This window comes from Ictalurus furcatus, chromosome 9 (assembly GCF_023375685.1).
Source record: "Ictalurus furcatus strain D&B chromosome 9, Billie_1.0, whole genome shotgun sequence".
Lineage (NCBI taxonomy): Eukaryota > Metazoa > Chordata > Actinopteri > Siluriformes > Ictaluridae > Ictalurus > Ictalurus furcatus.
This window is the reverse complement of record NC_071263.1, coordinates 30,106,401-30,130,227: the sequence shown is the minus strand read 5'-3', so window position 1 is coordinate 30,130,227 and position 23,827 is coordinate 30,106,401. Positions and strand designations below refer to the sequence as shown.

Here is a 23,827-nt window from a genome sequence, read left to right as displayed (position 1 = left end):
ATATATATATATATATATATATATTGAAATTCGCTTGCCTTTAGATAATGCTTTAATAGAGGAAGGTTAGTCAAATTATTCAGTGTTTTTTTTTTACTTCCCATATTTATTTATTCATTTACATGTGATTCATTTTCATGTGATTCATTTTCATGTGATTCATTTACATGTGATTCATTTACATGTGATTCATTTACTGATTTGCATCTCTTTAAATCCAGTTTTAGACTGTGATATTACAAAGGTCTTTCCAGATTATTACTTGCCACACTATATGAGATAACCCCAGACAAATTGCCTGAATTGTATAATATAATTTGTTCACCATGTTAGGTTTAAATCCTCTAAAAACAGATTCGCAATTGAATAACATTATTCTGTTCCAATTCACATCCTTCAAAGCACTGACACTGACCCGCCCCCTCCCCCCCCCCCCCCCGGCTCATCATGGCTATCCAATAACTATCGCTGGTTATATAGATATTTTAAAACCCAACCACAGGCACAAAAATTTAAGTAGGAAGTGTCTGTGTCTGCCAAAAGAAGAGAATCTCCAAGGCGATGGGATACGTTTATAAATGGAAAGATGAATATCTAATTGTAGAGGCGCGTGATCAGAAATTACAATACCCAGATATTCAGAAGAAACTACACACGAATCAAGAGTGCTGTCTATAAAAAAAATAATCAATCCTCGAATAGGAATGATACACCTGGGAGAAGAAAGAAAACTTTTTTTAGAGAGGGGTTACAGAATCTCCAGGGATCAAAAAACCGTTCTGACACATAAAATCGGAAAATGTTTTAGACATAGCAGATTGATTCAGATTACGGGGATTAGACGGTTCTAAATTTGGGTCAAAAACACAGTTTAAATCTCCCCCCAAAAATCAACAGGTGAGTATTTAAGAAAGAGAAATTGCTCAACAATCTATTAGCAAATTTATTCAGTGTTAACTATATTTAAGTGATTAATTAATCAGTCAGTGTGAGTTCACTCCTTGTCCTCCGTCTTGGCCTCAGCCTCCTCTGGACCTGTAAATAAATAAATAAATTAAAAAAAATATTGAATACACAATAAGCCTGCTTTTCTGTTTATCACATTTTATGATACATCGCATCCTTAAAATGTCTGTCCACCATATTTTGTATTAAACAAATTATGGGATTGTCTTCTACACTTTTGTGCATAATAAGAGTCTTTCAAAGTCCCTACTCAAAATTCACAAGTTGTCCTCTGACCTTTGAGTGTGATTGGCCCAAGGATGAGGACCTCAGTGTGGTGATCAGAGCTAGTGCTTCGTTTCCTGCGATAACTGCATCCTTGGCGACATCGTGAGTTGTAGTCATTGTCAGGGCAGATTATGACATCACACTTGAGGAACACCTGGTTGTGTGTGCGCAGGAACTTGAATGCGCTGAAGCTGAACTGAGCGAAGTAACGATTTCCATTTCTGTATATGTTTACCGTGTTGTCTCTCCGACAGCTGAAATGATAAAGACAAAAATAAATACATCATTGTTACATGAACTGCCTAAATAGAGACAGCACATAGCAAGCACTGGTCTGAATGAGTTCATGGATATTATGACACCTTATACAACTTCATTTACATTCCTAGGCAGCTTTGTAAGGTTACAGATGTCTACCAAAGAGAGAACAACTACCTGTACAACAAGGAATAGGATCTACTGTGGGCAACAAAAACATCTCTCAGAGAAGCTGAAGGGTAAACAGTTCCTGATTGAGGTTTACTCAGGTGAGGAAATCAGTGCTGGTGTAGGAAAAACTACTGGAGGGGTAAAAGTCTATGATGGTATTTGAACTGTTTCACTGATGTTTACAATTGTGATCTGCAATTGTGAGTGCCCCGACCATAGACACACAATCTAGGGGTATTTGAGCAGTCAAAAGAAACTTCTCTGAAGAGCTGAAAGACTTAATGTGTAACCCAATATCAGCATGGAAAACCATCACTAATAAGACATACTGATTCTAATTTCAAGGCACCTGTGGAGCCTACACTTGAGGCCTATCGGTAGACTTCAGCTCAACCTTAACTACAATCATTACTGATCTCCTCCACTACATTTTCCCAACATACTATGCCTGCCTAGTTGGATCTAGGGATCACTAACTTCCTGATTCGTAGGAGATAGCAGGTGGGGCACTCATCTTACTGGAATAACTGCAGTTCACATATAGGACTAACAGGTCAGTTTATAATGCAGCTACATTACTTTACTACCTCAGTTACATTATAATGGGGTTACATAACCTCCTCCAACTCCTTAAGCCTGAGGATCCTAGTGTTAGATGCTATTTGTTGACTTTATCTCAACCTTCAATGAAACCATTCCTGTATACAACTCACTATGCCTGACACAATGTTAGCTTATCACTAACATCCTGCTCGGTAGGGGGTAATAGTTGGGCCAAGTGTAACTCACATCTTGAAACCCTGACAATCAACTACACACTATTGTTTGTGTTGCCTTTAAAAGGTGGGTCCATTGAGGTATTGCTATTGGTTTACAGGGACAAGAATATGTGTACCAATGTTGCTTGTGTCAGTGTACTTGTTATAGTTGTGCGCGAGTTTGTGTCTGTGTGTTGTACCCATTGCGTATAAGGTCATAGGTGTGGCTGCTGTAGTCGTGGTTTGGCGAGGCCACACAGGAGACCATGAACAGGTGGAGGTTTGGTTCGGCTTGGGTTAGCTGCACCTGCACGTACAGTTGCTGATTGAGGTTCACTCGGTACGGGAAATCGGTGATGGGGTAGTAAAAGCTTCTGGATGGGTAAAAGGCCATGGTAGTGTTGAACCGACCCGTTCCACTGATAGCTGCATTTGTAATCTCTTTGGCCTCATAAAGAATCTCGACTGAAGAATCACGCGCCATCACACATCTCACAACCAACAGGAAAGATGTATCATTTCGGGTGATCTCACCCGACGTTGGCTGAGCTGCTCGCACATTATTGGTGTAGATAATACGTCCGTTCTCAGTCTATGGGGAAGTGCACATAAATACGTACATATAAGTGCATATAAAATTAAGCACCATTAGCTAAAGTTTGACCGACAACACATTTAATCTCCAGAGTTGCAATGTTATTTTCTCATTTTCTCCTTAATTTGGTCTCCAATTCCCACCCACCATCCAGTACTTTGTTATTTAAAAATAACAATAAATAAAAAAAACAACCAATACTTGTCTTGTGGTTTTTTTTTTGGTTTTTTTTTTTGTCTTACTGTACTAACCTCTGCAACAGGGTTTTTTGACTGATGGTACACAATTTGGCCAAATGTTTCTGGACACCTGACCATCCACAAACTTTTGGCCAGATATTGCATTGTGGGTAATTCAGTACCTGAGAGTGTACATTGTGCGGTTCATGACATTACCCTACTGCAGTGCATTGTGGGATTTCACTGGATCACTGGATGTTATGTAATATTGTATAAAGTGTAGTGTTACCTTTCTCCCGGTGCTGCAGCTATGGAGAGGGAAGTTGAAGGTGACATAGTAGTTGTCAGTTGAAGCTCTGCAGCGATGGTCATCAAGATAAAGGTCATACCAGCTGAATCCCAGTGAGTCCAGGTAGGATTTACGTATGGCAATGTTCATCGAGTCAGAGGAGCAATCCACACGGGCTGCAGGACATTCAGCGTTTGACATTGAACTATAAACATGCATCTAGTTATTGTGTTCTTTGTATTTCATTACCAACCTCTATAGTGTTTACTATATAGCCATGCTGAGTCCCACTAGTCCAGGCCATGTTTATATTTTGTAGTGAAATCCCAAATTCATTAGCAATAAAAAAAACCCAATAATAATAATAATAATAATAATAATAATAATAATAAAGCTGCAAGCAGCATTTTCGGGGGCCAAGCACCCAGACTCAGTGAGCCTCATATTTACAGACATGCTACAATTATTGGTTAAGGAATCACAGCAAAGCAGAGCAATAACTATAGGCAAAGGGATTCAAGTATGATTTGTATTTTCACAAATTTGCAAGTGTGTTATGGGAGAATGGTTGTGAATATCAGAGTTCCTTTGATAACTTTTATTCAGACAACTCTCAAGATGATGTGAGCCAAATTTGGTGAACATTGGACATAATTTGGAGAAGGAGTTGCAAAAATGGCACTTAGACGTGAGCATTTTTTAGCATGTGAATGTTACTTTTGACCAGTAGGTGAAATTTGTTTAATAAAATTTGTTGCTTAGCCTCAGGTCATGGCCCTTAAGATGTGTACCAAGCTTTGTGTCATTGAGCAAAGTCATTGCTGAGATGCAGCCTCACTTCCTGTTTGGCTGCTTTGTTATCAGATTTGTTGGCACATTATGGGCAAACCATTTGGAATATTCAACATTTTTGAAATAAGTTTTGTGAGGCTTACTCTGTAGATGATGTGCCAGATTTGGTGATGATTGGACAAAGTTTGTAGGAGGAGTAGCAAAAAACTTTCTTTTTTTTTTCCAAAATCAAATTAAAAATTGAAATTAAATTTCAGACCTTGGTGTGCATTCACATCAGCATACTCCAGTGAATTATAGGAAAATTACCTATGAATTTTGCACAAATTCTTCAAATGATATAATGGAAAAAAATGTAAGTTTTTACAGTTCTTGACTACAAGGTGGCACAAACATAAAACGTCTTGGGTACATTGCTGGCATAGTACTGAAGATACTTTGTTGTATTGTTGAGATACACCCTCATATCCTGTTTTTCACTTAGGGGTATCCTCACTTTTGTTGCCAGCGGTTTAGACATTAATGGCTGTGTGTTGAGTTATTTTGAGGGGACAGCAAATTTACACTGTTACACAAGCTGTAAACTCACTACTTTACATTGTAGCAAAGTGTCATTTTTTCAGTGTTGTCACATGAAAAGATATGATCAAATATTTACAAAAATGTGAGGGGAGAACATGCAAACTCCAAAGTCAAATCAAATGAAATAAATTAAACTAAACAAATCTGACATTTAATAATAGAGCAACTCAAAATCAATTCATTCCTTTAATATCATATGATTGCTGATTCAGTACATCAGTATTCGGTACTGAAACATTACCTGCTGTCAGTGAGCTTTCTGTCGTCGTGGATTCTTAAACAGAGTGAGAAAATATTCAGTTAGAGACGTTTAAGTAAATAGGAAACTAAAGAATGGAAGAAGGTCTAGAATGGAGAAACAGAAACGATTTCTAGATCCATATAAAGAGAAATAATGGAGGAGACAGAGCAGTTTTACTGAGAATACACCGGTTAAAGAGAACTACATTTTTACCTCGTGTTGTTCTTGTGGTGGTGGTGGTGGTGGTTGTGGTGGTGGGGAAACAATAATCTATATGAAAAATGGTAAAAAGTTCACACTGTATGTATTAAACATCAAATGTCTGTGAGTCTGCATTTTTTTAAAAACATTACTACTGATTTCACACTGTCACTAGCTCTTTCCATCTGTTTATAACTCTGCATCCTATCAACAAGGGTAAGGACGAAAAGAAAAAAAATTAATACAAAAGTAAAAGTAAAATCTTTTTTTTTTTTTTTTTTACCGATTGAAACATTTCATAATAAATAGTAATGTTAATTTAGGACTAAAAAATTACACATACTGTATCGTACGTTAACTAGATTTTTTTAAAACTTTCTTACAGTAACTAGATTTTTAAAAAATAGTTCTCACCATAATAATCATTGCAGCAGTTTCCATAGGTCTGACAGGAGCTGGTGCAGGAACAGAGCGCACCATTATAACCACAGTGATCCCTGCAGCTAATGTAATCTAAAAAAAAAAAAAAAAAAAAAAGTCACATCAAATGAAATAAATGAAACTAAACAAATCTGAAATTTAATAATATATCAACTCAAAATCAATTCATTCCTTTAATATTCATATGATTGCTGATTTAGTACGTCATACAGACCATCATATACATTCACATAATCACAGTTGAAGTAGCGGTCCAGACTACACACACACACACACACACACACACACACAGGCTGTAGGAGTTAGTTTTTTCTTATTAAGTCATTTAAAAAATGTTAACTTTATGTGCTGTCATCTGTATTTAGATGGAACGCCTTACACAACATCATTTTGAAAAAATGTTTTTTGTTTTCATAAAGTAGAGTCTGAAGTACAATGGCTATTAAAAGTCTACACACCCCTGTTACAATGGCATTTTTTTATGATGAAAAACAAATGAAACCAGGATAAATCATGTTAGAACTTTTTCCACCCTCAATGTGAAATTATGATGTATAAAAACCTGAATGAAAAACAATCAGAAACATTTTAGGGATTTTCTTCACAACCCACTACTGAAGCCATGGTCCACAAAGAGCTTACAAAACACGCACAGTATCGATCAGGAGAGGGGTAATTAAAGAATTTCTAAAACATTAAATGTACCATGGGACACCGTAAAGGCCATCATCAGCATGCGGAGAAAATGGAACACTGCAGTGACATCACCCCAGCACGTCCCTCCAACATTTATAAAAGGACAAGACAAAAGCTTACCAGGGAGGCTGCCAAAACACCAACAGCAACATTAAAGGAGCTGCAGGAATATCTGACAAGTACTGATTACACTCTGCACATGACAACAATCTCTCATTCTTCACATGTCTGGGCTGTGGGGTATGGCGCCTAGACGGAAGCGCTTTCTCACCAAAAAACATCCAATCTCAACTAAATCCCCCAAACCATGAGGCAAAAATGTATGTATGGCCTGATGAGACCAATTCCAAAAGGTATATTCAGTGCAAACAAAAGGCACATCACCAAAAGAGCACCGTAGCTACGGTGAAGCACGGTGGTGGCAGCATCATGCATTACGCCTGATTTTCTTCAGCCAGAAGCAGGGCATTTATGAATGTGGAGGGAATCATGAATAGCTACAAATACCGGCCGATTTTAGATAGATGCAAAACCTTCAGGTGTCTGCTAGTAAGCTGAACATGAAAAGGAATTTCACCTTTCAGCAGGACAATGACCCAAAGCATACATCCAAATCAAAAATTTTGTTGTTTTGTGTTGACTCGCCGTGTTAGCCGTTATTTTTGCGCTGTTCACAATAAAATTCTGCACTTGCATCCGTCTTCGCCTCCGTAACTTGTCAATGGGAGAGCTCTATTTTTCGTCATTTTTGGCTGTTTTGCTGAATTCGGCCCTGTTATTTAAAAGGTATGTCTTGGAATTTAGATGTATACATGCCACGGGCAGTCCTTAAAGCATATAGCAAAGATTTAGCAGGTTAGCAGGTGGAGAGGATGGCCCGACATGGACGGCCTAAAGATCAATGAGATTACTGAGGATGGTACCACTTAAAAACCATAAGGAAGGCTTTGGACTACTATTGATATGACCAGTTTTGCACTCAAGTCTCTATGAGTGAACAGCTGATAACTTCAACAAAACTGACTTCAAGTGAAAACTGTAATGAACTTCCTGTTTAGACAGTTGTTCTCACACAAACACAAACAGAGATTTAAATTAAATAAGTTGAACAAATACGTACTTTTGAAAGCCCATTCAGCCCGAAAACCTTGCGGAGTCACGCTGTAGTCACTGGAGAAAACGACGGTCATGTATCTGCTGCTGGAGTTGAAGGTAGCTCTCTGATTTCCAGTCACAGAACCCAAAAGTGAATGCTGAGCAGTCGGACCGTTGTACACGCGGATAAAGTCACAGCATGACTCCAAACTGAAGAAAGTGTAATGAAACTAGCCTTACTGACTTACCACAAACAAATATTCTTAAATTAAAAATCTAAAAAAAACCCAAAAAAAGTCAGGTATGATTTATCAGCAGGTGAGAAACAGGAAGGTGATTTCTTACGCGACGAATGTGAAGTTTAATGAAACCACCTGCAGTTCTCCAGCCAGCAGGCTCCATGTGCAGTTTGCATTATTGGGATAATTATTGGGATAATTGGGGCTGAAAAATTCCCCTCGTGACTGAGTCAGAGTTCCACCACATGGAGCTCCACCTGAAACACACCACGGTTTTAAACTCTATCACAAATATGAGTACCCCTATACGATGGCTAATGTAATCTAAAAAAAAAAAGTCAAATCAAATGAAATAAATTAAACTAAACAAATCTGACATTTAATAATAGATCAACTCAAAATCAATTCATTCCTTTAATATTAATATGATTGCTGATTCAGTACATCAGTATTTGGTACTGAAACATTACCTGCTGTAACTGAGCTTTCTGTCGTCGTGGATTCTTAAACAGAGTGAGAAAATATTCAGTTCCCTTTCAAAGGGAACTTCGTCGTTACGTTTAGCATAACAGTATGGGAACACCTTGCGCGCGTGACCGGTATCTGAAGCTTGTGTAAAATCATGCCTCTACTTATAGGCCTGCCATGATCGGGTGACGTGGCAATTAGGCGCGTCGCATGATATATATATGGCACCTGTGAACCACACCGCCAGCCTTATTATCTTCAGCGAGACTGCATGTCTGTTTGTGTGACAAAAACGCTTCATTCCTACTCGATATTTTCTCAAAATCTCTTAACTTTTCTATCCATTTTTAGAGGAAAAGAGAGGTAAGTAATGAATTCAAGAAGTGTGTTACGGCTTGCTCCCGTTTCAACACGGGGAAAAGTGCACACTTTCTGGGTGAAGTGTTAGCGGTGTAGTATGCGATGGCAGCCTCGAGAGGCTGTGCATGGTAACGCCTACATTAAGCAGCTCGGCTCGCGACTCGCGCTCTTCAAGAAAAAAAACGGAAGCCGAAGCGAGTTGGGTTTCAGAGCCTCGCGGATCTGGGCCGGCCGCTGCCGAGGCAGCCAGCCGTCTCAGGTTCGGGGGATCTCTTATAGATCCGGAAGAGGAGCCGGAGACGAGTGCTGCTCTATCTCTTGCTCAGTCTTCCGGGTTCGGCTCTCCGCTGGATTTTGGAGCTCGCGTCGCGACTCCTCCTTCCGCTATAGAAAGCCAAAAGGTAATAATTCCTCTCTGACTCCGAGGAGTTAGAAGGATGTGTTAAAAACTGAGAGCAGCATATAAAGAGATGCTTGAAGTGATTACCCAGTGAAAGTAAATCCCTCACACTGCAGAAACTCCCCTGTCTTCCCGAAGTGCATGACAAAATCTCAGGCTTCTGGGGGAAAACCACGTATAAGCCATATTCATAACCCCACGATGTTGGATTATTCGGCCATTGTGGGAATGAACGGTATGGCTATTTAGCTATGCTCAAGGTGGAGGAGGCGCTTGCGAGCTACCTCTCTCCACCGATGGCAGGTAGTTACGGGGGCCGGCTTGCATCCAAGCCATGTAAGGCCACCGTGGCATTGGTGGGCAAGCCTATGCAGTAGTAGTCTTGCTTGTGGGTCACTGCAGACAATGACAGGGTTGCAGGCCTACCAAGCAGACCTGCTAAGTGAGCTCGACATATGGCGGCATTCAAAAAAAAAGCCAGTTCCTTCCCTGTTGTCTCGAGCTCACCCGGGCATCCACGAGTGGAGCCTGGGCCAGCACTAATGTGAGGGAGACCCAGAAGGCGAGTATGGCAACCCGCCAACCCCCGCAGACAGCCAGGGTAACCGGGCAGCCACAGTCGCGGTCTGCTACTAGGCCTGATCTGAGAATGGTCAGAAAGGCCAAGCAGGTAAAGAAGAGAGGTCCTGAGGGGCTGTGGAGGGATGTATCTGGGGACATGAGGTTGTTAGGGCAGGTAACCCCCAGTGCTACTGTAGGGCCTCCCCTAGCCAAGGCAGTCCCCAAGTTTTCAGTGTCCTCTGGTCAGCGAGCTGTCACAGGGCAAGGAAAATCTGATGCTTTCCCTCCAATAGAATGTGGAATAGTTAACGTCACCAAAAGACCATCGGGCAGTGTGCAAACTACTGCCAAATGTGTCTCCGTGGGTTCTGTCTACCGTAGAAAGGGTTACCGGGTCCAGTTTATAGCTTGACCCCCCCGTTCACAGGTGTGCTCACCACAGCAGTCAGCACAGACCAGAGCCCGACGTTAGCGCAGGAAGTAAGTTCCCATAGAATATGTACCCCGTTCCCGAAGGGAGGGAGGTTTACAGACATTATTTCCTGTTCCGTAAAAAAGTGGGAGTATGCGACCAATTTTAGATCAGCGTCATCTGAACCATACTCTTCGGACATGACAGGTTCAGAGGCTGATGCTCAAACTTATTGTGCCACAGATTCAGTTCGAGGACTGGTTTGTGGCGATAGATCTAAAAGGTGCATATTTCCACATAGGAATATCGCTAGCTTTATCCCCTCGCACCTTCACAAAGTGCATGGATGTCACTCTGGCTCCACTGGGACTCCAGGGCATCTGTTTACCAAACTACCTGGACGACTGGTTAATTCTAGCACGATCCAGGGAGCTGGCAGTTCAACATCGAGATGTTGTTCTCGCCCACATGAAGAGCTTGGGGCTCAGGTCGAATCTCAGAAAAGTATGCTTTCCCCGGTGCAGTGGACAACTTTTCTAGGGGTTATAGGATTGTACTACGATGAGGGCGTTTCTATCCCCAACATGCGTAGTGTCAATCCAGTCAACACTGAGCAAGACAAAGCTGGATCTTGGGAGACTTTTCTGGTGGAGTCCACACATGTGGCCGAGGTCACATCTGTATGCTGCTCCCCCCATCGCTCTGCTCCCACAAGCTCTAGCGAGAGTTCGTTAAAAACAGTCTGCTAGTAGCACCTTTTTGGCCAGCTCGAACATGGTTCTGAGAGATAATATCCCTGCGAGATGGCACTCCTTGGGAGATTCCCGTCCGCAGGGATCACACTGTAGACCCAGTAAACTGCGCAATAGCTACAGTCCTGGAGCTCCTACAAAAACATTTCTCAGCAGGGTGGGCTCCTTCTACAATCAGGGTTACATGGCCGCCATTTTGGCCAGCCACACCCCTGTTGAGGGAGCCTCTGTGGGGCAACATCCTCTAACTTCGAGGTTCATGCGTGGTGTCAGACGGCTGAGGCCCATCTGCAGGCCACACATACCTTCCTGGGACCTTCTGTGGTCCTGGAAGATCTGTCGGGTGCCCCATTTGAGCCCTTAGAGTCAGCCTCTGAGAAGCTCCTGACTCTAAAGGTAGCTCTTTTACTGGCCCTGACATCTCTCAAGCGAGTGGAAGGTCTACAAGCTCTCTCTGTTACCCCTGGACTAGCCAAGGCCTTCCTGTATCCTAGGCCGGATTATATTCCTAAAGTGCCTACATCGGCTGCCCACCCTGTGGTGTTGCAGGCTTTCTGCCCTCCTCTGTTCCTCACACCGGAACAAGAGAGGATGCACCTGCTGTGTCCAGTAAGGGCTCTCTGTACTTACGTCCACCGCTCCGGCCAGCGGCGTAAGTCGGAGCAGCTACTGGTCTGCTTTGGCCGCGACAGGAAAGGTGATGCTGTGTCAAAGCAGCGCATCTCTAATTGGATAGTGGAAGCAATCTCTAGGGTTTACGACACGCGGTCTCGCCAAGCCTCTGGGCATAAGAGCTCATTCCACTAGGGCGGTCGCCTCCTCGGAGGCTTTGTCCAAAGGGGTATCCTTGCAGGATTTGTGTGTGGCTGCAGGGTGGTCTACACCACACACATTCATTTGTTATTACAGCCTGGATATTCTTTCCACCCCGGGCTCGAGTGTCTTGCAGTGACCCTCGGGCTTGGGTATTTTCGAACAGGCCGTACCCTCGGTATGACGGAGTGGGTATTCCCGTTCCCATACTGTTATGCTAAATGCAACGTCGAAGTTCCCTTTGAAAGGGAAGGTCGGGGTTACGCATGTAACCCTGTTCCCTGAGAAGGGAACGAGACTTTGCATAGCACTGTCATACCAGGGCAGGCTGTGGATAGCGTCTTCGCTCCAGATAATAGAGGCTGGCGGTGTGGTTCACAGGTGCCATATATATATCATGCGACACGCTTAATTGCCACGTCACCTGATCATGGCAGGCCTATAAGTAGAGGCATGATTTTACACAAGCTTCAGATACCGGTCACGCGCGCAAGACGTTCCCATACTGTTATGCTAAATGCAACGTCTCGTTCTCTTCTCAGGGAACAGGATTACATGTGTAACCCTGACGTTAGAGACGTTTAAGTAAATAGGAAACTAAAGAATGGAAGAAGGTCTAGAATGGAGAAACAGAAACGATTTCTAGATCCAAATAAAGAGAAATAATGGAGGAGACAGAGCAGTTTTACTGAGAATACACAGGTTAAAGAGAACTACATTTTTACCTCGTGTTGTTCTTGTGGTGGTTGTGGTGGTGGTGGTGGTGGGGAAACAATAATCTATATGAAAAATGGCAAAAAGTTCACACTGTATGTATTAAACATCACATGTCTGTGAGTCTGCATTTTTTTTTAAACACTCCTACTGATTTCACACTGTCACTAGCTCTTTCCATCTGTTTATAACTCTGCATCCTATCAACAAGGGAAAGAATGAAAAGAAAAAAAAATAATACAAAAGTAAAAGTAAAATCTTTTTTTTTAAAAAATTTACCGATTGAAACATTTCATAATAAATAGTAATGTTAATTTAGGACTAAAAAATGACTTATATCTTACGTTAACTAGATTTTTAAACTTTATTACATTAACTAGATTTTTAAAAAATAGTTCTCACCGTAATAATCATTGCAGCAGTTTCCATAGGTCTGACAGGAGCTGGTGCAGGAACAGAGCGTACCATTATAACCACAACGATCCCTGCAGCTAATGTAATCTAAAAAAAAAAAATAAATTAAAAAAAAAAAAAAAAAAAAAAAATGAAATAAATTAAACTAAACAAATCTGACATTTAATAATATATCAACTCAAAATCAATTCATTCCTTTAACATTAATATGATTGCTGATTTAGTACGTCATACAGACCATCATATACATTCACATAATCATAGATGAAGCAGCGGTCCAGACTACACACACACACACACACACACACACACACACACAGGCTGTAGGAGTTAGTTTTTTCTTATTAAGTCATTTAAAAAATGTTAACTTTATGTGCTGTCATCTGTATTTAGATGGAACGCCTTACACAACATCATTTTGAAAAAATATATTTGTTTTCATAAAGTAGAGTCTGAAGTACAATGGCTATTGAAAGTCTACACACCCCTGTTACAATGGCATTTTTTATGATGAAAAACAAATGAAACCAGGATAAATCATGTTAGAACTTTTTCCACCCTTAATGTGAAATTATGATGTATAAAAACCTGAATGAAAAACAATCAGAAACATTTTAGGGATTTTCTTCACAACCCACTACTGAAGCCATGGTCCACAAAAAGCTTACAAAACACGCACAGTATCGATCAGGAGAGGGGTAATTAAAGAATTTCTAAAACATTAAATGTACCATGGGACACCGTAAGGGCCATCATCAGCATGTGGAGAAAATGGAACACTACAGTGACATCACCCCAGCACGTCCCTCCAACATTTATAAAAGGACAAGACAAAAGCTTACCGGGGAGGCTGCCAAAACACCAGCAGCAACATTAAAGGAGCTGCAGGAATATCTGACAAGTACTGATTACACTCTGCACATGACAACAATCTCTCATTCTTCACATGTCTGGGCTGTGGGGTATGGCGCCTAGACGGAAGCGCTTTCTCACAAAAAAACATCCAAGCTCAACTAAATCCCCCAAACCATGTGGCAAAAATGTATGTATGGCCTGATGAGACCAATTCCAAAAGGTATATTTGGTGCAAACAAAAGGCATATCACCAAAAGAGCACCGTAGCTACGGTGAAGCACGGTGGTGGCAGCATCATGCATTACGGCTGATTTTCTTCAGCCAGAAGCAGGGCATTTATCAAGGTGGAGGGAATCATGAATAGCTACAAATACCGGCCGATTTTAGATAGATGCAAAACCTTCAGGTGTCTGCTAGTAAGCTGAAGATGAAAAGAAATTTCACCTTTCAGCAGGACAATGACCCAAAGCATACATCCAAATCAAAAATGTTGTTGTGTTGACTCGCCGTGTTAGCCATTATTTTTGCGCTGTTCACAATAAAATTCTGCACTTGCATGATGTATACATGCCACGGACAGTCCTTAAAGCATGTAGCAAAGATTTAGCAGGTTAGCAAGTGGAGAGGCTGGCCCGACATGGACGGCCTAAAGATCAATGAGATTACTGAGGATGGTACAACTTAAAAACCATAAGGAAGGCTTTGGACTACTATTGATATGACCAGTTTTGCACTCAAGTCTCTATGAGTGAACAGCTGATAACTTCAACAAAACTGACTTCAAGTGAAAACTGTAATGAACTTCCTGTTTAGACAGTTGTTCTCACACAAACACAAACAGAAATTTAAATTAAATAAGTTGAACAAATACGTACTTTTGAAAGCCCATTCAGCCCGAAAACCTTGTGGAGTCACGCTGTAGTCACTGGAGAAAACGACGGTCATGTATCTGCTGCTGGAGTTGAAGGTAGCTCTCTGATTTCCAGTCACAGAACCCAAAAGTGAATGCTGAGCAGTCGGACCGTTGTACACGCGGATAAAGTCACAGCATGACTCCAAACTGAAGAAAGTGTAATGAAACTAGCCTTACTGACTTACCACAAACAAATATTCTTAAATTAAAAATCTAAAAAAAACCCCAAAAAAAGTCAGGTATGATTTATCAGCAGGTGAAAAACAGGAAGGTGATTTCTTACGCGACGAACGTGAAGTTTAACGAAACCACCTGCAGTTCTCCAGCCAGCAGGCTCCATGTGCAGTTTGCATTATTGGGATAATTATTGGGATAATTGGGGCTGAAAAATTCCACTCGTGACTGAGTCAGAGTTCCACCACATGGAGCTCCACCTGAAACACACCACGGTTTTAAACACTATCACAAATATGAGTACCCCTATACGATGGCTAATGTAATCTAAAAAAAACAAAGTCAAATCAAACGAAATAAATTAAACTAAACAAATCTGACATTTAATAATAGATCAACTCAAAATCAATTCATTCCTTTAATATTAATATGATTGCTGATTCAGTACATCAGTATTCGGTACTGAAACATTACCTGCTGTCAGTGAGCTTTCTGTCGTCGTGGATTCTTAAACACAGTGAGAAAATATTCAGTTAGAGATGTTTAAGTAAATAGGAAACTAAAGAATGGAAGAAGGTCTAGAATGGAGAAACCCGCTATCTTTGGGATGGGAAGTTATTTTTGAGTGCTGTGCCATATTTTGTGCGCAGGTTTGAACTCCCTTTCAGAGTTCCAGCCTGCCCTAGCCTGCCTTGCTCCCGCCTCCCAGGATGACATCACTAATTGACGATCATATTTAAAGAGGAAGAGGAGTGAGAATGGTGTGGGATGTTGGAGGTGGTTATGTGTGATTTGTTGTTAGGAGATTGTTTGGTTCGTGTTGCTCGCCCTTGTGGCTATCAAATTCTGTATTCTGACTGCTCTTCTGGTTTTGACTCTTGCCTGATTTTTGACATTGAGTTTGGTTGTCCCTGCTTCTGTTTATGTGTATACTCTTCACCACTGTATATATTTTGCACTAGGCACTTGGCATTAGGGGTGTGGCTGACATTTCTTTTGGGAGGGGATCCCTTTGTCTCTGTTTTTGGCTTAGGTAGTTAGGGAAGTATTTGTATTTTCTTTGTTATTTTCCTTTTAGGTAAGCTAGCTACCTAACAGTAGAATTCTTTTGTTTATTATTTTGGCCTTGGCCCACCCTGAAGTTATGCCTGGTTTGGTTCATTTGTACAGTTATATGTATATAATTGTGTGTTACAATGTACCACAACTTTTGAACAACCCTGTTTGTGGTGTTATTCCTGGCTGCTTCATTTTTAAAGGTCAATTCCATTGAATCCCGAGCTGGTTACTCTGTGCGGCCTAACCTAGACTGGGCCGTAACAGGTGGTTGAGGATAATGAAACCTCACCTGTTGTCGGGACAACGTACACACATACCAAATCACTGGTGCTATAAGAGACGTCCGAACACTGAGCTATTGTAGTGGATCGCTCATCTATATTTACCATCTACATACGTACTGTTGTGTCCCAGTACGGTGTGGCATCAGCTATTTAAAAAGACATAATTAATATGAAATATTATGGAAAGAGGAATACAACACTTGTGGATGTGCTGTAATAATAAAATAATCAACATCAGGGTTGTAATAGTGCTCTGCTTCATCACACCAACACATTGCTGATTAATTTCCTGTCCACAGCATTACATGGAGTGTTTTATTCCATAATATGTATAACATCAGAGTTACTTTTAAAGTGGTGAACAAAAGGATGATGAACAGATTCTCATCAATTAAAATGCACAATGCTTTTATTTTTGCTACTCTAAATAAAGCATAAAGCAAGTAATTATTCAAAAGATTAATTGCAGACTTATGTGTTGTGAATCCAGAGCTGTGCCCGAAAAGAGCAGAGCTGAGCAAAAATATCACGAATCCAAACTCCATCTTGTCTCACCTGCAGAATTTCTGTCCTCACAGAGGTTTATATAGACACAAAAGGAGAAATAAACCACTTCCTTATGACGCTCATGTCCTGGAATATGCTGTAAAAGAGAGATACATGTGGAGACACACACTTACTGTTCCACCATCAGAATTAAAACTTCAAACTGAACTCAAAGGTGTTAATACAAAACCAAAATACTGGGCTAAACAAAACAAATTAATTTACAATTAATGAAATTAAGGAACAACTTCTGACCAGAATCCAGACTTCAGCAGACAGTGGAATAATAATTACTATTGTTTCCCTTCAATAAAATGCTATTCAAAACTACTTTCTGCACATTGCTGCTATTTCCTTATGCTATACAAGCATTATCTCTTGCTAAAAATATATGTATACATCTATGCCATAGCTTTAGCAAAAAAAAAAATAAATAAATAAATAATAATTATAATACTAATAATAATAATAATAATAATAATAATAATAATATGTTGCAACCACCATTTTCGGGGGCCAAGAACCCAGACTTGGTGAGCCGCACATTCATCAACACGCTGCAATTGTTGCAATTATTAATGCAGTAGTTGGTTTTGTTGCATAGCCTCAGCTCATGGTCCTGAAGGTGCCTACCAGGTTTTATGTCAGTGCAAAAAGTCTTTTGGTTGCTTCACTGTCAGATTTGTTGGCCCGTTACAGATGTTTTCCCATTACAGACATTACAACTGTTTGGATATTCAAAATTCTTATGATAACTTTTGTGAGGCTTAATCTGAAGATGATGTTTTCCAAATTTGGTAATGATTAGACACAACTTGTTGGAGGAGTAGTGAAAAAAAAAAAAACAGTTTTTGACCAAATCCAAGATGGCGGAAAATGTAATGTGGCGGAAATTGACATCATAGGGTGCACTGAACTGGTCTCGAAACAGGGATCCAGGGATGCTTGGCTTTTACATTTTGGACACACGGTTCAAAAGTTATGGTAAAACCAAATTAGGTCCAAATTTGTCCCGATGGTGGCACTTGGCCTAAATTTGGTGAGAGCATTCCTTAAACCCTCCCCAGTCAGTGTGCCAAATTTCACAACATTTTACTAGACAGTTCTTTGGGCTGTAGTAGACACCCTAGCCAGAAGCAGAAGATGAAGAAAAGGTAGAATAACAATAAGGTGCCTACACACCTTCAGTGCTTGCCCCCCCTAAATAATAAACTTTACTTTAGAAAAGAAAACAAATATGACAGCTGTGTTGTAATAAATAAAAAGCTGAACTATACCCCTCTTGAGATCTGTGGGACCCCATGGAGAGATTGAGCAACTTCAGTTACCTTGGAGTACACATCTCTGAGGATCTGACTTGGACTCATCACATTCAAGTTCAAGTGAACAAAGCCAGACAATAGTTGTACCATTTGAGACTGCTGAGGAAATTCAAGGTCTTCCCAGTGATCCTGAAAACTTTCTATACTGTTGCTATAGTCAGTTTACTGAGATGAACATGCATCTGAGCATGGTATGGAAACTGCTCAACCCAGGACCGAAAAGCCCTGAACAGAGAGCTGTGTTTCATTGTGGGCTTCTCACATTCCACTCAGAGACACATTGGTACAATCAAATTTTAGCATGCCCAGTTGGATTGAGGTCAGGTGAATGACTTGGCCACTTAAGAACATTCCATTTCTTTGCCTCAAGAAGCCCTTGGGTTGCTTTCATTGTACTTTTTGAGTACTTTTTGCTGTCCTATCAGTTTTGCAGCATTTGACTGAACCAGGGTAAATTATGTGATGCAGCCCATTGAGGTCTGGAATGCAAAGACAGCTGACGTAGGGGAGGCACGTGAGAGAACCTCAGGACTTATGAATACAGCATACAAATGGAGACCAGTGAGAAGAGAGTTGCAGAAGTTTGCAGGATCAGGTGACTGATGTGATCATCTATAATCACACAACAGTTTTTAGGGTAAGAGTGTAATATGATATGACTGAAAGGCCATCTAGTGGTACTACATACTCAGAAAGATTACTTCTATCTGTCTGTGGCTCTAGTAGAAGTACTTCTATCTTGTCAGAGTTACTGAGAAGAAGTTACTCAGCATCCAGTGTCTAATGTCATTTACATATTCCGCAACTTTATTAAGCTGGTGTCTGTCATCCAAGTCGACAAAGGAATGGCTTCAGAAGAAGAAGAAGATCGTTGGTTTGGAATGGCCCAGGCCAAGCCCAGATGTAAATCCTATTGAAAACCTGTGGAACGACTTTAAAGAGTTCTGTGCACGGGAGATCAAATTGCAGTTTGATAGATCTAGATCAGGCCTGTCCGATCTTATCCGGAAAGGGCCGGTGTGGGTGAAGGTTTTCATTCCAACCGAGCAGGAGCCACACCTGATTCCACCTGTTTAATCAGTTGATCTTGGCTTTCAATAGACTCAGGTGACCCACACCAACCCTTTCCGGATAAGATTGGAAAATCACCGAGTGCTGTATTACAAGTAAAATGTACTTTAATTAAATATTAGTTAAGGGGTGTGCATACTTATGCAACCAGGTTATTGTAAGTTTTTCCTTTTCTTTAAGATTTTTTTTTTGTCTTATTTACCTCAAGAGAGAGATACAGAGAGGTTGGTGAGGAAACAACTTCTTATAGCTGCTACAACATAAGTGAGAACATCAACTAACTTGATTTGTGGCCATTCCACAACATTAACCATAACAATAAATAGTTAAAAAAGTATGACATTCTTTAATAAATGAGGTGGTGACATCACACCATTCTGTTGTTGTTGTTGTTGATTTCCCTATGACATAGAGTGTTTTCTTTGTTAAATTTGATCATCGTTCTGAGTGAACAAAGAATCTTGTGTTTGTCATTTCAGCTAGTGTTGCTATAAGATTTTCATTGCTAGAACCGTCTTCCCATAACCAGTGGTATCTGGTGGTGTGGCACAATACGTTTAAACTACTGCTCTACAGTCACTTTCTTTTAGGTACTGTGTATATATAAGTTCTTCAGCTTTTAACAGATAAATATAACTATTTTCTTATCATAACACCAATGACACCACCTTGCTTGCCTTTAAATAATGCTTTAATAGAGGAAGGTTAGTCAAATTATTCAGTGTTAACTATATTTAAGTGACTAATTAATCAGTCAGTGTGAGTTCACTCCTTGTCCTCTGTCTTGGCCTCGGCCTCCTCTGGGCCTGTAAATATATAAATAAATAAATAATATTCCGAATACCTAATGAGCCTGCTTTTCTGTTTATCACAGTTTATATTACATCGCATCCTTAAAATGTCTGCCCACCATATTGTGTAGTAAACAGAATTATGGGATTGTCTTCTACACTTTTGTGCATAATAAGAGTCTTTCAAAGTCCCTACTCAAAATTCACAAGTTGTCCTCTGACCTTTGAGTGTGATTGGCCCAAGGGTGAGAACCTCAGTGTGGTGATCAGAGCCAGTGCTTCGTTTCCTGCGATAACTGCATCCTTGGCAACATCGTGAGTTGTAGTCGTTGTCAGGGCAGATAACGACATCACACCTGATGAACACCTTGTTGTGTGTGCGCAGGAACTTGAATGCGCTGAAGCTGAACTGAGCGAAGTAACGATTTCCATTTCTGTATATGTTTACCGTGTTGTCTCTCCGACAGCTGAAATGATAAAGACAAAAATAAATACATCATCGTTACATGAACTGTCTAAATAGAGACAGCACATAGCAAGCACTGGTCTGAATGAGTTCATGGATATTATGAAACCTTATACAACTTCATTTACATTCCTAGGCAGCTTTGTAAGGTTACAGATGTCTACCAAAGAGAGAACAACTACCTGTACAACAAGGAATCGGATCTACTGTGGGCAACAAAAACACCTCTCAGAGAAGCTGAAGTACTCAGCCAGTGTAGGGGTAAGAGAAGTTGCTTGAGTGGGCACACTTTGTGATTGGGGGATACAGTCCCTGATTGAGGTTTACTCAGGAGAGGAAATCAGTGCTGGTGTAGGAAAACCTGCTGGAGGGGTAAAAGTCTATGGTGGTGTTGAACCACTTCAGCATTAACTACAATCATTACTGATCTCCTCCACTACATTTTCCTAACTTACTATGTCTGCCGAGTTGGAGGATCACTAACTTCCTGACTTGTAGGAGGTAGCAGGTAGGGCACTCATCTTACTTGAATAACTGCAGTTCACCTTCAATACAACCATTTGTGTTGAACCAACTTTGTGTTGCCTTTAAAAGGTGGGTCCACTGAGATATAGTTATTGGTTTACAGGGACAAGAACAATAGTGTAAGCATGTTTGTATACCAGTATTGTTTGTGTCAGTGTGCTTGTAGTATTTCTTAATGAGTGTGTGTGTGTTGTACCCATTGCGTATAAGGTCATAGGTGCGGCTGCTGTAGTCGTGGTTTGGCGAGGCCACACAGGAGTCTATGAACAGGTGGAGGCTTGGTTCGGCTTAGGTTAGCTGCACCTGCACGTACAGTTGCTGATTGAGGTTCACTCGGTACGGGGAATCGGTGATGGGGTAGTAAAAGTTGCTGGATGGGTAAAAGGCCATGGTGGTGTTGAACCGACCCGTTCCACTGATAGTTGCATTTGTAATCTCTTTGGCTTCATAAAGAGTCCCAACTGAAGAATCACGCTCCATCACACATCTCACAACCAACAGGAACTCTGTATCATGTCGGGTGATCTCACCCGACGTTGACTGAGCTGCTCGCACATTACTGGTGTAGCTAATACGTCCATTCTCGGTCTGGGGGGAAGTGCACATAAATGCGTACATATAAGTGCATAAAATTAAGCACAATTAGCTAAAGTTTGACCGATAACACATTTATCCTCCAGAGTTGCAATGTTATTTATTTTTTTTCTCATTTTCTCCTTAATTTGGTCTCCAATTCCCACCCACCATCCAGTCCATGTTGTTATCTGATTTAACTAACAGCAGCTCAGACCTCCTTCTACAAGGAAAAGCTGGAAGCCTCTGTACATTATCCTCAGACACTCCACAACATCTTTACTTCTTTTACCCGCCACAGTTTGAAAACTGGTCAAATCTGCCAGTCTGTCCCTGTTCCTACAATTCACATTCAGGACTCCTCTCCTATTTCTTTGGTCTTGTCCTGCAATCCTCCTTGCCTTCATTCTTCTATAATCAATGACTCCATAGCATCTGGTCATGTACCAACTGCATTCGAGACATCATCATCAAGAGTATTATTTATCTCCAGAGAGACAATCAATTATCTTTCTGTCTGGCCCAGAATAGCATCCAAATCCTTACGTCTGGCTTCAAAGTGGCTGAGAAGTACTGAGAAGCTTCACGCTGCTAGATCAGGTAAGTCATTGATCAAGATCAGTCATCAGTTCTCATCCCCTTCACAACGTCATGGCAACTATTTGCTTTTTACCTGGATGGATGGATGGTCATATCAGGTAGGGACAGGGAGGGGATCCAGATCTGCCCCATGCAGGCTCTCCACTGGTGTCCCACAAAGCTCAGTGCTGGGTCTTTTCTGTTCTCCCTCTATATCTGCTCTCTTGGTGAAGTCATATCCTCACATGGGTTTTCATACCACTGCTATGCTGATGACACTCAACTCATCCTGTCCTTTCCTTCCTCAGACACTCATGTGTTGGCATTTATCTCAGCATGTCTGGCAGACATCTCATCATGAAACTAAAGCTGAAATGAAATTCTAGTAAAACTGAGCCGCTGTGCATCTCTGGTGATGCGTCCCAGTGTCAAGTTCTGGACAACTATCACAATCTGTCACTGTTTGTAACCTTGGTGTAACCATGGACAACCTGTCCTTCTCGCCTCACGTCGCTAAACTGACTCCCTCATGCCTGTTCCTTCTTTACAGTGTCAGGAGGATCCAGCCATTCCTATCCGAAGAGGCCAGCCAGGTGCTTGTTCAGTCTTGTGTCATTTCGAGACTGGACTATTGCAACTCACTCCTGGCAGGTCTTCCCCTGTGTTGCATTCAACCTCTGCAACTAATCCAGAATACGGCTTCATGACTTGTTTTTAACCTCCCCAGTTTCTCCCACACCACCCCATTGCTACACTCCCTCCACTGGCTTTATGACTCTCTGCGCATCAGATTTAAAACACAGATGCTTGCATAAAAAGATAAAAATGGACCAGTACACACATATGTTAAAGCACTTATCACACCCTGCTCTGCATGATGCTCCCTCTGATTGTCTAGTACTGTGTAATTGGACCCATCATGTCTCAGGGTACAAGGAAGGCATGCATCAAAACTATTTTCTGTCCTGGCACCCAGGTGGTGGAATAAACTGTCCGAACATCTGAGTCACAGACTGTCTTTAAATGAATACTAAAGACATAACTTTAGTCTTTAGTACTTTTTTATTTTTAAAAAAATGATACATTTTTTTAAAAAAATCCCTGTTTTGTGGTTTTCATCACATTGTACACTTCAACAGGGTTTTTAGACTGTCGGTACACAATTTGGTTGTGCATTGTAGTGCATTGTGGGTAATTCAGTACCTGAGAGTGTACATTGTGCGGTTCATGACATTACCCTACTGCAGTGCATTGTGGGATTTCACTGGATCACTGGATGTTATGTAATATTGTATAAAGTGTAGTGTTACCTTTCTCCTGGTGCTGCAGCTATGGAGAGGGAAGTTGAAGGTGACATAGTAGTTGTCAGTTGAAGCTCTGCAGCGATGGTCATCCAGATAAAGGTCATACCAGCTGAAGCCCAGTGAGTCCAGGTAGGATTTACGGATGGCAATGTTCATCGAGTCAGAGGAGCAATCCACACGGGCTGCACGACATTCAACGTTTGACATAAAACTCTAAACATGCATCTAGTTATTGTGTTCTTTGTATTTCATTACCAACCTCTATAGTGTTCACTACATAGCAATGCTGAGTCCCACTGGTCCAGGCTGTGTTTATATTTTATAGATTTATTATGAAATCCACAATTTATTACCAATAATCATCATCATCATCATCATCATCATCAACATTATAATAATAATATACAATAACTAACCGACTACTGTGGGTGCATTAACGTATGGTGCTAGAGCGGGTTGTCCACTAATCGTAGGGTTGGTGGTTCGATTCCCGGCCCACGTGACTCCAGATACCTTGGGCAACTTGGAGCCCCAAGTTGCTCCCAATGGCAAGCTAACACCGTGCATGGCAGCTCTGTTACCATTGGTGTGTGTGTGTGAATGTGTGAATGAGAACCAGTGTAAAGTGTTTTGTAGAACTGCTAAGGTTAGAAAAGTACTATATAAGTGCAGACCATTTTTCATTTGGAAAAATTTATAGT

General features: G+C 41.0%; 2 protein-coding genes across 2 annotated transcripts in view; both read right to left on the bottom strand.

The window, feature by feature from the left end:
• Positions 1-446: 446 nt before the first annotated feature.
• LOC128612158 (deleted in malignant brain tumors 1 protein-like) overlaps positions 447-23,827 on the bottom strand; it is a 63,348-nt gene continuing 39,967 nt past the window's right edge. The window contains exons 7-11 of the mRNA XM_053632042.1: positions 5,099-5,131; positions 3,484-3,659; positions 2,621-3,012; positions 1,243-1,487; positions 447-1,035 (exon numbers count right to left, since the gene is read on the bottom strand). Of these exons, the coding sequence (XP_053488017.1) occupies positions 995-1,035; positions 1,243-1,487; positions 2,621-3,012; positions 3,484-3,659; positions 5,099-5,131 (887 nt within the window). The 3' untranslated portion in view covers positions 447-994. The remainder of the gene's footprint in view (positions 1,036-1,242; positions 1,488-2,620; positions 3,013-3,483; positions 3,660-5,098; positions 5,132-23,827) is intronic.
• On the bottom strand, positions 19,930-23,301 carry LOC128612162 (CUB and zona pellucida-like domain-containing protein 1). Its single transcript, XM_053632046.1, has 3 exons — positions 23,133-23,301; positions 20,867-21,258; positions 19,930-20,146 (listed from the first exon to the last, which is right to left on the bottom strand). Exons 1-2 carry the CDS (start codon positions 23,280-23,282, stop codon positions 20,959-20,961), a joined length of 450 nt encoding a protein of 149 aa, XP_053488021.1. The 5' UTR covers positions 23,283-23,301; the 3' UTR covers positions 19,930-20,146; positions 20,867-20,958.

What these genes read in the sequence shown, in the direction of transcription:
- LOC128612162 (XM_053632046.1), bottom strand. Translation starts at nt 23,282, where the DNA reads ATGAACATTGCCATCCGTAAATCCTACCTGGACTCACTGGGCTTCAGC. An exon ending in GCTGCAGCACCAGGAGAAAG is followed by an intron (nt 21,259 to 23,132) that starts GTAACACTACAC and finishes ACTTCCCCCCAG; the next exon opens with ACCGAGAATGGACGTATTAG.